The 14,217-nt window shown below is 49.7% G+C and overlaps 2 protein-coding genes across 3 annotated transcripts; both read left to right on the plus strand.

Moving 5' to 3' along the window:
• The first annotated feature begins 1,591 nt into the window (after nt 1-1,591).
• Nucleotides 1,592-5,639, plus strand: GIP (gastric inhibitory polypeptide). Its single transcript, XM_009488353.2, has 4 exons — nt 1,592-1,665; nt 2,706-2,852; nt 3,193-3,324; nt 5,543-5,639. Exons 1-4 carry the CDS (start codon nt 1,592-1,594, stop codon nt 5,637-5,639), a joined length of 450 nt encoding a protein of 149 aa, XP_009486628.2.
• Nucleotides 5,640-7,477: 1,838 nt separating this feature from the next.
• SNF8 (SNF8 subunit of ESCRT-II) lies at nt 7,478-12,131 on the plus strand. 2 transcript variants are annotated; one of them, XM_075722847.1, is made up of 8 exons: nt 7,478-7,531; nt 8,420-8,470; nt 9,036-9,174; nt 9,503-9,607; nt 10,344-10,416; nt 11,067-11,208; nt 11,375-11,449; nt 11,889-12,131. In XM_075722847.1, the coding sequence occupies exons 1-8, from the start codon at nt 7,478-7,480 to the stop codon at nt 12,024-12,026; spliced, it is 777 nt and encodes a 258-aa protein (XP_075578962.1). In that variant the 3' UTR covers nt 12,027-12,131. The 2 variants fall into 2 exon arrangements, with proteins under 2 accessions (XP_075578962.1, XP_075578964.1); XM_075722849.1 differs by lacking the exon at nt 8,420-8,470.
• The last annotated feature ends 2,086 nt before the right edge of the window (nt 12,132-14,217 follow it).

The following is a 14,217-nucleotide window of genomic DNA, read 5'->3' on the forward strand; positions in this document are numbered from 1 at the left end:
CAGGCAAAGGGGTCTTTTATTAATTAAAAAAATGTTTTTTCAACAGTCTCTGAAAATGTGGGCTGCTTTTCCTCCCCGTTTGGGTAAATTCTGCAGACAAGGAGCACTGCCCTTTCTTAAAATTAAGGCTACGTGGCATTTCCTCTGCTAGCACCATAAATAATTACCCTAAGCAGAACAATATTCTTGCACAACTTAGATATTTTCAGATCCATCGTCATACCCACAGTTATATCACCAATATATGAAATGAAAAGCAAATAAGAGGGAAAACCTCAGTTATTTAATCATGACTTTTTTTCCGTTTTCATTTAAAATGCTCCTCAGCTTTTTGTATAATGGAATATACTTCTGCTGTTAACACGCTCTGTAACTATTTGTCTTTTACTGCTTTAGCTCTAAGTATTTTAGGGATTTTGTCCGTGTTCAGAATATTACACCTTTGCTTTTAAGATCATTCCTCAGAACTTGATGTATCTGAGATCATGTAACGCATTTTGTATTTTTCTCACTTAATAGGAAGGGCTGAAAACATTTGTAAAAGATGTCACAATTTTCCAGAAATAAAAAAATGCCACAATTACGAACAACATCCAAACTTGCAAATTCTCGCTCTCTCCAAAACAATAACTGGGCTGCTGTAAGAGTACAAATAACTACTTAGAGGAGTGAAGTTCTATCAATGTATGAATAAATTTTTGAAGGATGGGATACTTGAGTCCCGATCTAGAACTTTTCTTTTTGTTACTGTATTATTCCTCTTAGCAGCAGCTCTCCATTGCGATGCAGTTTCCAGAAATAGCTATAACAAAGCGTGAGGTGAGGGACAACAAAATATATATGTGAGCCATGATCAAAACCATTTTTGTACGGAGTTTGCAGAGCTGGAATAGTAATTAAAAGAGCTCAAATGTCCAAGGGCTATTGAGCTGAACTGTGGATGTGAGGACTAGGAACAGCTTGAAACTAATAAATCTTGGCATCTGATCCTGTCACTGTCCATGGGATATTTTTCATAACTGATGTTCCCTGACTCTGGCTCCAGTCCCTACATAAGGCATTATGCATCCCAACACAAAATCTCTCAGAAATTAGATCAGGCTCCTAAATCCTGCAGAACCGCAGTGTGGGATAAGCAGGATGCCATTGCTACTGAATTGCCTGATCCACACACGTTCCCGTTCTCGTACTCAAGATTGAATCGACCCTCAAAGCACAATGAGGTACCCACAGGGTCAGCTTGTAAACATGGAGGAAGACAAAGCTCTTGCCTCCAGGAATGCGCAACCCACAATGAATTTGATGGTTACAATAAAAGTATAGGGAACCGACATTAAAAGACACCACGGTGGGAAAGAGCGTTGGCATTGAAAAAGTAATTTAACTGGGAACGGCAGAAGAGGGCTTTGTAGGATGGAGAAAGCTGCTCGAAGCACAAGGACTGAAGAAACATATTTACAAGCACAGGCACGTGCCCAACCGCCGCACATCCCTCTGGGTTCGCTGTCCTGCCACTTACGTGTCCCATGCGTTACAGGGGACGGGCATCCGGATTGCCCCCTGCTTTTGAACAGAGAAACCGGCAGAGAAAATGATGTCTTTCAAGGTTCTCTCTCTGCTCCTCGCTTCTCTGGGCTTTGTTTTGATGGAAGAAAACGTCTCGGGGTAAGTGTTTTGGAAAGCTCACAGTGTATTTTGAGCCTTTTCCAGCTCCCCACTGGAGGCAAATGGGCTTTTTCCATTGGCATCTTGGTAAGTAGGTGAGAACATGAGTCCTGAGGGAGATCTCAGAAAATAGAGACAGCCAATTGTAGAGAGATGAGCAAATGATAAAAGAGATATCAAACTAAAGCCCTGAGCCTTTGAGCCAGAGCCAGGAACTCCCAAGTTTTCCCTACAAACTTCATGGCTCTGGGTTAGGAGGAACAAGCTGGAAGTCAACCAGGAAGAGAAGAAGGTTGGCTGAGAACTAGAAACAAGGTGTAATCATCTCACGTGAACGAGGCTAGAGGGCATCCAGTATTTGGAAGCTTCTGAAAATATGACCAGTTACAGAAAGTAGGTATAGAATAAAGACTTTCCCTCTCTTTCCCTGACTCCTGCTACAAAATTTCCAACTACCACCTGAGACTATCCAAAAGAATCCTTACTGGAGCAGTAGGTGCTGCTGAAATCCCAGATAATAGTACCAAAAAAGGATCAGCCTTGAAATCCTTTGCTAACTTAGGTAGCCGCTGACTATGTCTACACTGTCAGATCAGCACAAGGTCAGCCCTTGTCTCCTGCCATCCACCCCGATCCTCTTGAGGACGCAGGAGAAGGTTTCCTTGGCCGTAGGTGGGCACACTTGGTGCCTCAGCTCGCAGCCAAAGTCCATGTGAATCAGGCTACGGCAGGGAAAACCACACTGGCTCCAGACTATCAGCAAATGTCCTGACCTCGCCTCCTCCCGAGTTCTCAAATCTGAGCTGCAACTGTGTTAGCGGCCAGCAAAATGGATGAGGAGCATGCTAGCCCCTTCTGTGGCCATCTCCTCGTGTTACCCTGCAGGAATTGTCACCTGGACCAAGAGAGATTAAAAGCCATCACAAAACCTTGCTGACTGGGGGGACCGCATGGGCCACCGCGCGTAGCCCAAGCACAACCCCGCGCAGCACGTGCTCCCGCCCCGCGCTGGGCTCACTGCCTCTGTGCTCTTTCCCCAGCGTAAGCATAAGGACTCCCAGTGCCAGACCAGTGCAAAGACGCTACTCGGAGGCCACCCTGGCAAGCGATTACAGCCGCACGATGGATAGCATGCTGAAGAAGAACTTTGTGGAATGGTTGCTAGCCAGACGGGAGAAGAAAAGCGAGTAAGTGTGTAGACTTCCAACGCTCCTACGATCCAAACTTACAGCTGTCGTCAGCCAACTGATGGCTGCAGAAGAATGTAGGGCCGAGGATATTTTTCTTGGACTGCAGCAGTGATTCTCTAGAGAGCTGGTTTTCTTTTTTGCTTTTATTTTTCTAAGTGCTAGAAACGTTTCTGGTCTGTCGGCACACAGTACAACTATCCCTCTCCCTGTCCGGGACCGCCGCCTTCTCTGGCTGCTGGTAGCTGGGGCGGGAGGGAGCCGGGTTTTGTGGAAAAGCAGCATTTTGGCACCCTCTTGTGGCACCTCGGCTGGTACCGGCCCCTCTCGCCTTTTCCAGCGACATCATCGAGCCCTACAAGCGGGAAGCCGAGCCCCAAGCATCAGCTGCGAACGGCCAGAGATTGGACCTGGGCACCCAGGAAGCCAAAGACTTCTTCGCCTGGCTTCTGAAAGCCAAGAAAAATCAGAGGTGAGATCGGGGAATAGAAAAAGCCCGGTGGCAGGGAGGGATGAGGTCCCCAAAGTGTTTAACTTTGGAAGGAATGTTTGGGGGCAGGTATCGATGGTGACGGTGTCACAGAGGAAAATGAGAGGATTTTGATTTCAAAAGGAAATGTTACGTTTTGAAATTCGGTCTCGTGAGTGAGGAAAAGAACAAAGACAAAAAAAAAAAAGCCTCCCTAATTTTGAAACTTCTCACAACATACAAATTTCAAAAATATAGACTTTTAATAGAGAAAAAGTAGAGATTGGGGTCTCTTGGTTTTGAAAATGTCAGCACAGCCTCATCAAAACCCAGCGCTTTGATAAGGTCAAAGCATGGACATTTTACAGGGCTGAAGCGCATCCGCTCCTCTAACATCCCAACACCACCGAAACGGAGACATGAAAATGAAGTGCTTTGACCTAATCAAAACAAAGCCCTCTCAAAAGAAAACTCCCCAGTGAAAAGAAAACCGAGATGAAATTGATACATCTCTGCAAAATATTTTGATCTGATCAAATCAACCCACAGGGGGGGAAAAAAAACCCCACCTACTCGTTCACACTCTCAGCATGTTGACCGGTTCATTTTTAAAAAAAGAAACAAACCAGTTCTTCCTCGTATCACTGCTGCAAGCTCTTAGTATGAGACAGACGCCTGTCATCCAAACGTGAAACCATGCAGGAGGGATGCTTGCCTGGCCCAGGAGGAATTTCCCAGTTTGTTTCTGATCTGATCCCTGTTTGTTTCTGTTTCTGATCCCCCTTTACCGGGGACACTCAGGCAGATTTTTTTTTTTCTTTTTCTTAAGATGTAATCATCTTAAAATCATCATGATCACGGTAATGATGGCGATATGAGCTGGCTCGGAACAGGTACCACCGGGCAAGGTAACCGAGCCCATATGGAGCCCTGTGCCGCTGCCGCTCGTGCCTCCGCGCCCCAGCCATCTGGCTGAGAGCACGCTTGTGCATCTCGGCGCGGCGCGGCTTTGTGCTGTGTCAGCACATCCACAGCCTGTCAATAGCCTGTTTCACCTCCCCCAATCTTAGCTTATGTCACAAATGTTCAAAAAGCAAATTAGACACATGAGTCCAAAGAAAAATCTGTTCTCAGGCGCCTTCTATATTTAAAAAAAAAAACCAAAAACCAACCCACCAACAAATGAATGAGGGATACGTTTCCTTTCTTGAACATGAAGGGGATTTTACAAAACCTAACAGGTTGCTGCTGCTTAGTCCTAAAATGGTGGCAAGAAGGAAAAAAAGGCACTTACCGCACACAGCCCACATCCTTCAGACACAATCCTAGTGTCTTCTGGCAAAAAAAAAAAAAAAGGAATTTCTAACTACAGGGAGTCATGGGACAGTCACCCAGAACAAGAATCTGGGGGCATTTGTTGTCTTTTGCAGCCTTTGCATGAAAACCGCTTTAGAAACCAGGGTGCTGGGGATGACCTGGGGTGGGGGAAATGAGCACAGTTATGGTTCACAGAGGTGTCTCAGGCCAAGCACTCAGAAAATCAGACACCGAGAATTGCTAGTCATACGGAAAATACAGAATCAAAGAAACGAGGGCTTTGAGGGATCTCAAGAGGTCATTCAGTCTGACCTCTGCTCCAAGGCAGGATCAACGCGCCCTAAACTGTTCCTGACAGATGTTTGTCTAACCTGCTTGGGGGGGACAGACATGCAGAGGGGAGAAAGGAAACCTTTGATGCTAGAGATTAATCGGCTTGACTAGCTTCATTTAAAAAAAAAATTGTTTTCTAGTGTCTCACTTAATCTCCTTAATTGCAAATAAAAAATGCGACTTGCAGGGGAAAGTCCTTCTTGGAAACAAAGACTTTCCTTTGTGAGTTTGGAGCATAGATGCGGCTTCACCCACGCTCTGCCTTTGTTTTGATGCCTGCTGGGTCTGGGAGGAGGTGGGGAGCGAGGGGGTCACCGGCCCACTCCTTCTCGTGCCCCAAGCCTGACAGACGTTCACATGCCAAGATCAAGGCGCTGTTGTGTGCAAAGAGCTCACCACGTCAAAAAGATGTTAAAGCTTTTTTGCGGGTTTATCTGAGTCAAAGATACTAGAAGACAAGGAAAATAAAATATCCCTGCGAACTTGAAGGGACGGGGATACGAGGCTGTTTCACGCTGCATCTGGATTGTTGCCTCTCCTCTGTCTTTATGGCATGGCACATTTCTTGCAGTTTTACTTCTCCGGAAGGTTCAGAAGGTTTGAAGGATGTTTTGAACCAGGAGTTTCTGACATGGCTGATGTCGGCCGATCTCTGCAGACCAACGTGAGTGGTGGCTCTCCCTATTCCTGCTGTTAACAGCTTCCCTACAGGTCCTTTCCCAGCCCTTGTCCCCAACGGTACTTGCTGCGGTGCTCAATCCACGAATTTAGGATTTCTTGAGATATAACCACTGAGTGCTTACATGGCACAGCTCAGCTGGGTTTGACTGGAGAGTTAAGAGCTCCGGCCAGAGTTTGGTTCTGCAAAAGTATCTTCAGACCATTGATACAACAAAGACACAGGGGAAGACAAATTTCAAAAAATGACTGCCTAGAGAAGGGAGGTTAGTAAATCCTTTTCCCCTTTTTAATGAGGAAAGGTGGTGTTCTTCAGAGCACTTAACAGGAAATACTTTTTCTGTGCATTGTGCACTGCTGTGAAAGGCGTTCAGAGAGAAACACAAGAAACTGGGATGCAAAAGGTGCAGGGGAGGTCCCCGAGGAGGCTCAAGGGAATGGCGAGCCCATCCCACGCTAGGTTGAGGAAAACGAAGGCTGAGAGACAAAGTCACCGTCTATAAAAAAAGAGAGCAAGAAAAGAGCTGTTTATGCTAATGGCAGAAGCTGGCACAAGAACAAAAAGGGATGAACTGGCCATGAATAAATGTAGGTTCGAAATAAGAGGCAGCTCTGTGCTACAGACAATTCCATGCAGCTCGGTCAGACAATGTGAACAGAGAAAACAAATAACTGTTGAGCTCATACTGCAGCCTTTCCTGCGGAGAAACGCTTATTTGCATCTCCCTCCTCTAACCAGCTGCCGATTTTCCTCAAAACACGTAGGTAGGTACTATTAGATGCTAACTTTGATACGCGTCCTGCTATCAGAATGGATTTGCAAGGTACCAGAGGGGGCCGGAGGGTAGAGAAGGCAGTAACTGCTGCCTCGTGTCCTGCAGGAACCAGAGGGAAGGGGGTTAAGTGCAGCACCACAGGAATTTATGGTTTTCTCTCCCACTTCTGCTCTGTTAGGACTCTGTAAGTCCAGGACCTTCCCGAGGAGCTCACTCTTCATCCTATCAAGACACGTGAGGAGGAGGAAGATGTCTCATAGTCACTCTGTTCTGTGCATATCGTCTATTTTGCTAATGCAAGCAATAAAGAGTTTAGTCTGAAGCTGAAATAAGACTCAGATAAGACTTGATTTGGGGATGGACTATAAAATATTACTCAAAATTGCTTAAAAAAAAAAAAGTGTCCTTCCAAACAAGGCTCACCAGAGTCACGACACACCCTGTGCCAGCAAATCGGCCTGCGGCGGCTGAACCGGCACCCGGAAAGGTCCGGACCGGGGGTCTCGGGGGTCTCGGGGGTTGGACCCGCGATGACTCAGACCCCGGCGCTGGCCGGGGGCGAGGGGCGAGGGGCCGCGGGGAGCCGGGCCCTGCAGCCACCCGCCCGCCCCCCCTTCCCAGGGCCTCCCCGGGACCCGCCCTCCCTCCCGGCCCCCAAACCGGGGCTCCCCTGCCCCCGGCGGGACCCCCTCCCCCGGGGGGACACCCCCTCCCCAAACAGGGACCGACCGGCACCGCGGGGTCACCCAAATCGGGGCTCCCCCCGCCCCGGGGGAGGCTGGCACCCCCTCCCCTGAGGGCTGCAACCCCTCCCGGGGGGACCCCCCCAAACGGGGCCTCCCCCACCCCGGCGGTCTCCCCCCACGCCCCCCCGCGCGGTCTGAGGCCCCCGATGCCCCCCCAGGCCCTCGGAGGGTGCCCGGGGGGTCCCCGTCCCGCGGGGGGGGGGGGGGGGGAGCCGTGGGTGCCCGTGCGTGGGCCCCCCCCGTGCGTCACCGCGCCCGTCGCGGGGAGATGACGTCAGGCCGAGCGCGACGGGCAGCGGGGCCGGGATGCACCGGCGGGGGGTGGGCGCGGGCGCCATCGCCAAGAAGAAACTCGCGGAGGTGAGGGGCGCCGGGCCCGGGGGCGTGCTGGGTCCGGGGAGGGGGGGACCGGGACCCGCCGGGCCCGGGGTGGGGGGTGCCAGGCCCGTCGGGGGGGACACCGGGACCCACCGGGCCCGTGGGCGGCGGGGCCGGCCCGTGGGGGGGGTGCCAGGCCCGGGGGGGTGGGGGGCGACACACCGGGCCCGTGGGGGGGTGGACACCGGGACCTACCGCGTCCGTGGGCAGCCGGGCCGGCCCGTGGGGGGCGGCTAGGCCCGTGGGGGGGTGGACACCGGGACCTACCGGATCCGTGGGCGGCGGGGCCGGCCCGTGGGGGGGTGCCAGGCCCGGGGGGGTGGGGGGCGACACACCGGGCCCGTGGGGGGGGTACCAGGCCCGTGGGGGGGTGGACACCGGGACCTACCGGGTCCGTGGGCAGCCGGGCCGGCCCGTGGTGGGGGGGAACACACCGGGCCCCACCGGGCCCGTGGCAGGGTGCCAGGCCCATGGGGGGGACATCGGGACCCGCCGGGCCCCTGTGGGGAGGCACAGGCCCCGTGTGAGGGGTGCTGGGGGATGCTTGCCAGCCCCCGGGGGGGTGCCAGGCCCCCCAGGTCTCGGGTGGGGAGCTGCCAAGCTCCATCGGTGCCGGGTGAGGGGGTGCCAGGCCCCTTCGGCCCTGGGGTGGGGTGTGCCAGGCCCGGGTGGGGCCATCCCCGTCCTCACAGCCCTGCTCCACGTCCGGGGTGCTCCGAGCGTCCTGGCAGCCTCCCCGCTTGCCCAGGGCACAGGGCCGCGTGTCTTCCCGGTTCATCCATCTTTGAGGAGCATCTCCCTCGACTGGTTTCAGTTCTTGGTTTGTGTCTCCTTCAGTGCTGTCCCCATCATCCCGTTTTCCTCCTGCAGGCGAAGTACAAGGAGCGAGGGACGGTCCTGGCCGAAGACCAGCTGGCCCAGGTGGAAGCTCCGCCCCTGCCCTGGCAGCGGGAACAGCTGTGGGTGTGAGCCCAGCCGCAAACCTGGGCTTCGATTCCTCTGCTTCGGCGCCCAGAGCGTTATCCACGAGCAGCGCGGATAACAATGGCACCCCTTAGGCTGCCTTTCCGTCAGAGAGCTGTGATGTTTGCTGCAGGTCTCGCTCTGCCTCCCTTCTCGAGCCCTCAGCAACATCTCATTTCTGTGCAACCGTTTCTGCCCCTGTACATCACAGAGTAACTGCTGCCCCCCTTCTGAGCCCGTCCCCGGAATCAGAACAGCCCTTTGCCTTGTCTTATCTCCACTGACATTAAATTGTATTCAGTGTTAAAAGCGTACATGTAGAGAATTCCAATTCCGTCGAGCGATTTTTATCTTGTTTCCTTCCTTTAAGACCACTGGGGCCATCTGCACTGGGTAGGCAGCACGTCAGAGACCGGAGTGTTTCTTGAGGACTCTGCTCACTTAGTGCCTGTTGGGAGCTGTGCTTACAGAAAAACTGCACTGTGTGTTAAGACAGAAATGCTTCTCTGCAATTCTCTTTCAGATGTCTAAGCAGCTGGACATGTTTAAGACCAACTTAGAAGAGTTTGCCAGCAAACACAAACAAGAGATCCGTAAAAACCCCGAGTTCCGGGTCCAGTTCCAGGATATGTGTGCCACAATCGGAGTGGATCCTTTGGCATGTGAGGAACAGGCGCCGGGGTTAATGACTAGGGATTCATCTCACTGTTCTCATACTGTAAACAGCTCGCAGCGAAGCTGAAGTTTCCATGAGGAAAGCTGGTGCTGTTTGGCTCTTGGGGTTTGTGAATTGGTGTAATGTACCTTTGGGTGTTATTTACTTAAAGGGTGGGGGAAAACAGGTGGAGGTAACCAAAATGGAGACTCTTCCTTGGCAGATCTGAGAGTCCTTGCAGCGAGGTTTGCGAGCAGTCTGCTTCGCACCAGTAATTGTTAAGGAAGGGTATTTTTGCCAGTGGTCCAACCGCTTTCCCCTTTCTCACTTCACAGCTGGTAAAGGATTCTGGTCAGAGATGCTGGGAGTTGGAGACTTTTACTATGAACTGGGTGTGCAGATCATTGAAGTTTGCCTGGCTCTGAAACACAGGAATGGAGGTGAGGATCCTGCCATGTCTGGTTTCTAGGAGATACAGGAAATAGGAGGATACCTTTTCCCTGTGGAAAATGAGTCACGTGGCTCAGTGTAGTGTTCTTTACGAGATTTCACAAATTACTGAGATGGCAGTTTTGTCTTCGTTGTCCCCAAAAAGCTTTGTTTTGTTTCTACAACATGTTACAGCTACACCACTGGTAATCGCCCACAGTCATTGATTTCTACAGAAATCGACCAACTGTGCCCTCTTTAGTTCACAAAACTGTAACTCACAGCGTCATGGGGAAGGAGCAGGGATCAATGGCAGTCTTGAAAGAGTACAAAACATAAGTTACTGCTTTGAGCCTGGCAGTAAGATTGTCTCTAGAGGATCACAGCAATATCCAGAAGAGTTGGAATGCCAGTGCTAAGTGCCGAATTAAAAGATAGTAGATGTTCTTCACGCCAAAAGGGCAGTCTGGACCAGGAATGGGCTACAGCAAAGCCAGTTGAAACTTGAGTCCAATCCATTTGTGGGAGAAGGTGACAGCTGACTGCTGCACCTTAGTTCTGGGAACAGAAGTGACTCGATGCTTATCTCGCCCAAGGCTTGGTATCGGGAACAATGGACAGCCGCTTGTAAAAGGGAAGGCAGGGGTGAGCCAGGGGCAGATGCACAAAGGACCCTTGACAGCTCTTGCTGCAGTAATTTTGTTGCTACGCAGTAATGCTTTCCTGTCTCCTTTTGTTGACCCCTAGGCCTGATAACACTGGAAGAACTTCACCAGCAAGTGCTGAAGGGAAGGGGGAAGTTTGCTCAGGATGTCAGCCAGTGAGTGTCTGTCTATTACAGCAAAGGGGCATCAGCATTCAGGGAAGAAAAGGGGGTGACTGATCTCAGCAGCACTTGAAGGCGCTGCTGTTAATTGGACTCCAAATTTGATTTCTAGCACTGGAGCCACTTACATGTGACCCACAATTAATGACTTAACCATTTCAGAAAGCATCAGCGTGCTTTCTCTGGGAGCCCTAAGGCATAAAGGACTGTTGCATTGAGCTGGAGACAATTAGTCCCCTGCAAATCCAGCTCTCTTACTGCCACAGTCTGCTGAAGCTGCTGCGCTCTCTTGAGCTGTGAGGAAGGGACCGATACATGTCATTGCAGAAGCAGATTTTAGGACACGACTCGCCACGATCGCTAACTGGGGCTGAATCTTGAAGTTTAGCACTTGCAGCTCAGGTGCTACAAGTATGTCTCTAATGCGAGTCTGCACTTCTGAAGGGGGTACAGATATGCAAACTAATCCTAAATTGCTTTATAAAATTTTTTTCAGCTGTTGATTACCTGAAACTGCAGCAAGCTCCAAGGAGCTATTATTGCTCATAGCTTCTGCACGTCCAGTCTTCCTCATTTACAGAACATAACGTGCAGTTTGAGAGAGGCTCTCGCTTTAAAGCCTTGCATTGACCTCTGCTTCTCAGGGACGATCTCCTTCGTGCAATCAAGAAACTGAAGGTCTTGGGGAATGGCTTTGGGATTATCCCTGTTGGTGGAACATATCTGATCCAGTCTGTACCAGCTGAACTGAACATGGATCACACTGTCGTCTTGCAGCTGGCAGAGGTATTGAGCCAGGAGATTTTAAAATACAACCACCTTGGAAAAACCTTATTGCTTCCGTGACAAGGAACTGTGATTAGACCAGGCCTATAGGCAAAGCTGTCCACGCTCTTCTAAACGATGAACTTAAGTTGATGATAAGCACATAGTATTTTTCCTCTCATTTCAGAAAAAGGGCTATGTAACAGTCAGTGAGATCAGGTCCAGTCTGAAGTGGGAGACGGAACGCGCAAAGCAAGTGCTGGTATGTATGAAGGTCTCTTGTGCACCGTGGAGTTCAGTGACAGCGTGGAGCCACTGCTCCCGCAGCCCGGCAGCGGATGCGTTATCACAGCACGCGCAGGGGATCCTAAGCTAGCTGGCAGACCAAAGGCAGAGTACACACTGCCGTAAACACAGACTGAGGAAAGCAGGATGTCAGAAGCTGCAGATATTCCTGTGGATTCACTAATCTCCATGAAAACTTGAATCTTGTTAGCTCAGGTCCTACATAAATGTGCACAGTGGGCATGGCTGGATGCCTGAACTATAGTTGTCCTGGTCAAGTTGAGTAAAAATTACTGTAGCCCAAGTTCTACGCCCTCCCTTACCCTAGCATAAATGTGGGGTCAGGCCTCTATTGTGAACGGCTTCTCAGCCATTTAATGAAGTTTCACTCACAGTTTCTGCTCTTGTTTGTATAGGAACACTTGCTGAAGGAAGGAATGGCCTGGCTGGATACGCAGGCAGCAGGAGAACCTCAGTACTGGCTGCCTGCTCTCTTTACAGAGCTGTACTCTCAGGAAATCACTCCAGAGGAAGCCAAGGAGGCAATACCTTGACTGCTACGTGTTCTGTGCCTGTATATAATTCTTCTTGTGAGGTTATTTGCATATCACCTGAAACACAGGGACAGCGGACTTGAAATAAAAGTTTTGTAAAAAGTGTCTAGCTTGAAAAGTTTAATAGGATTAATTCGTACTTGCTTACCTCTGAATTTTCTCCTCTGTTGTGGGTGGAAATGCTGCTTACCATTACAGACAACTAATTACCTTGTCACAGCAAGAGGAAAATGATCTAAGCTGCTATTGCAACTGCAGTCTTGGAGGATGCAAATGTGACTCCAGCTAAAGAATCTTAGAGCCAGCAGTGACACTGAGAAACTGTTCTGTAGTCCTCTCTGCTCTGTGAATGAGTTGTTGTTCCACTAAGGAGTACCACAGTCTAGATTCTGCCAAAACAAACTTTATTGCACAAAAAAAAAAATCTTATGTACAATAGTATATAAACAAGGTATCTTAGAGTGACTCTTGTGCATATATTTTTCAACTCAATTAGGTCTAAAAATCTGTTGCTAAAACATCTCTGCCTAGAGCAGTCATTTGAGGATTGTCACTTTGAAATGGAAACATTCAGAAATGGTAGGACAGACAACAATAGAGCTATAAAACTAATACTTCTCTTTTACAGCCACATGCTAGTTATGTGAATAGTGTCCACAATAAGGCATTTTCTTGTTTCGTTGTATCGGTGGATGGTAACGCCACATGCATCACAAACAGATTTCAGAACCAGCTCTGCCTTGGGAAGGCAGCAGAGTCACAGCTCTACCCACAACGCTACTGAACGGTGAAAAACAACGTGACATTTACAATGGGATTAAAGAGGCGGTAAAGTAGGACACAGCTCATGACTTCTCAGGAGACCCCTCTGCCTCCCTGAGACCGCATCTCAAGGTGAACACCGCTTTATTTACTCTCATCTGGTGTATGTGTTGAGCGAGTCCTATGACAGCTCAGCTTTCCATCGAGGGAAGACGGGGTTTAAGTCTAAATCAAGCCAACGACAGACCCAGGGGAGTTTGCTTGCTAAAGGGAAAAAAAAGGTTCCCAAGTTGTTAAACGGCACCTTAACAATTCTGAATTGTTTCCACCTTCTGGCTTTTCAGAGCTGCTTAAGCAGCAGTGTGCAGGCTTCTGAGTTCTGCAAGAGTTGATATAAATCATAGAGACCGAAAATAATTCAGTGACGCATGGGGCATTGCCTTTCTGTACAGCGCACAGCAGGGGTCTTTTGGCCCCTCTATTCTGCGCTTTTTTTAGAACAAAGATGACTGCGCTGGAAGTTCTCCCACCACTACGAGTCTGAAACAGGGCCGAGCTGGTGGGAAGGTGTGTAAGGAAACTGGGAGAGGGCCCAGGACAATGTGCAACTTTGTGCTTAGCTTTCTATCAAAGCTCCCATAAAAATTAAAAAAAAAAAAAAAAAGAAAAAAAAGTAGATTAAGCTCTTTATCATCAAAATGTTATACTGCTCCAATCAATCATCACCAGGCTCATTTACCTGGAGAAAGTGGGTATTTCACCTCCACCCAAGTCACACTGAATATATCTTTGCTGTAACGGCACTCGCAGCCAGCAGACATCTCTCCAAGAGGCTGGCCTTCGCTCACAGTAAAAAGCTGCTGTTTAAAATGTTCAAAGCACTGAAGTGTTAAACTTTACAACACTTGGCCAGCTTGCGCTCGGCCAAGTTTGGCAAAGGAGTTTGTCAGTAACAAGGCATACACCTCGGAAGAGCTCCACCCAGAAAGAGTGGCTTCCTTAGCCAAAATTGCCCCTTATCCTAGCGTTTCCATCCGATGGATCAAGGTAGCAGCAGGGAGTGAGGTGGCAGGAGGAAGAAGGGAGGAAAATAAAATATTACACCGAGTAGAGAGGTGGAAAGCAAAGAGTACTTCAGTTACGGAAACAAAACAGCTCTGTTCAGAGCAGCGAGAATAAAGTATTTCTAGAAGGCTAAATTCGAATCAATACCTTAAAAAAATAATACACAAACTAGACTTATTTTTAAGTGCTCCCCCCATCTCTGACCAATGATTTTCTCACCCTCCCTTCCCCAAAACGCCAGGATGAACACACCTGCACTTGGTTTACGGATTCTTGCAGTTTCCATTTTCATCCGCCCCTTTGCGCCTGAAGTCTCAGTGGACGAAGTCACCCAGGGCTTGAGTAAAGCTTTCAGAAAGGAGCC

Source organism: Pelecanus crispus, chromosome 18 (genome assembly GCF_030463565.1).
Source record: "Pelecanus crispus isolate bPelCri1 chromosome 18, bPelCri1.pri, whole genome shotgun sequence".
NCBI classification, from domain to species: domain Eukaryota; kingdom Metazoa; phylum Chordata; class Aves; order Pelecaniformes; family Pelecanidae; genus Pelecanus; species Pelecanus crispus.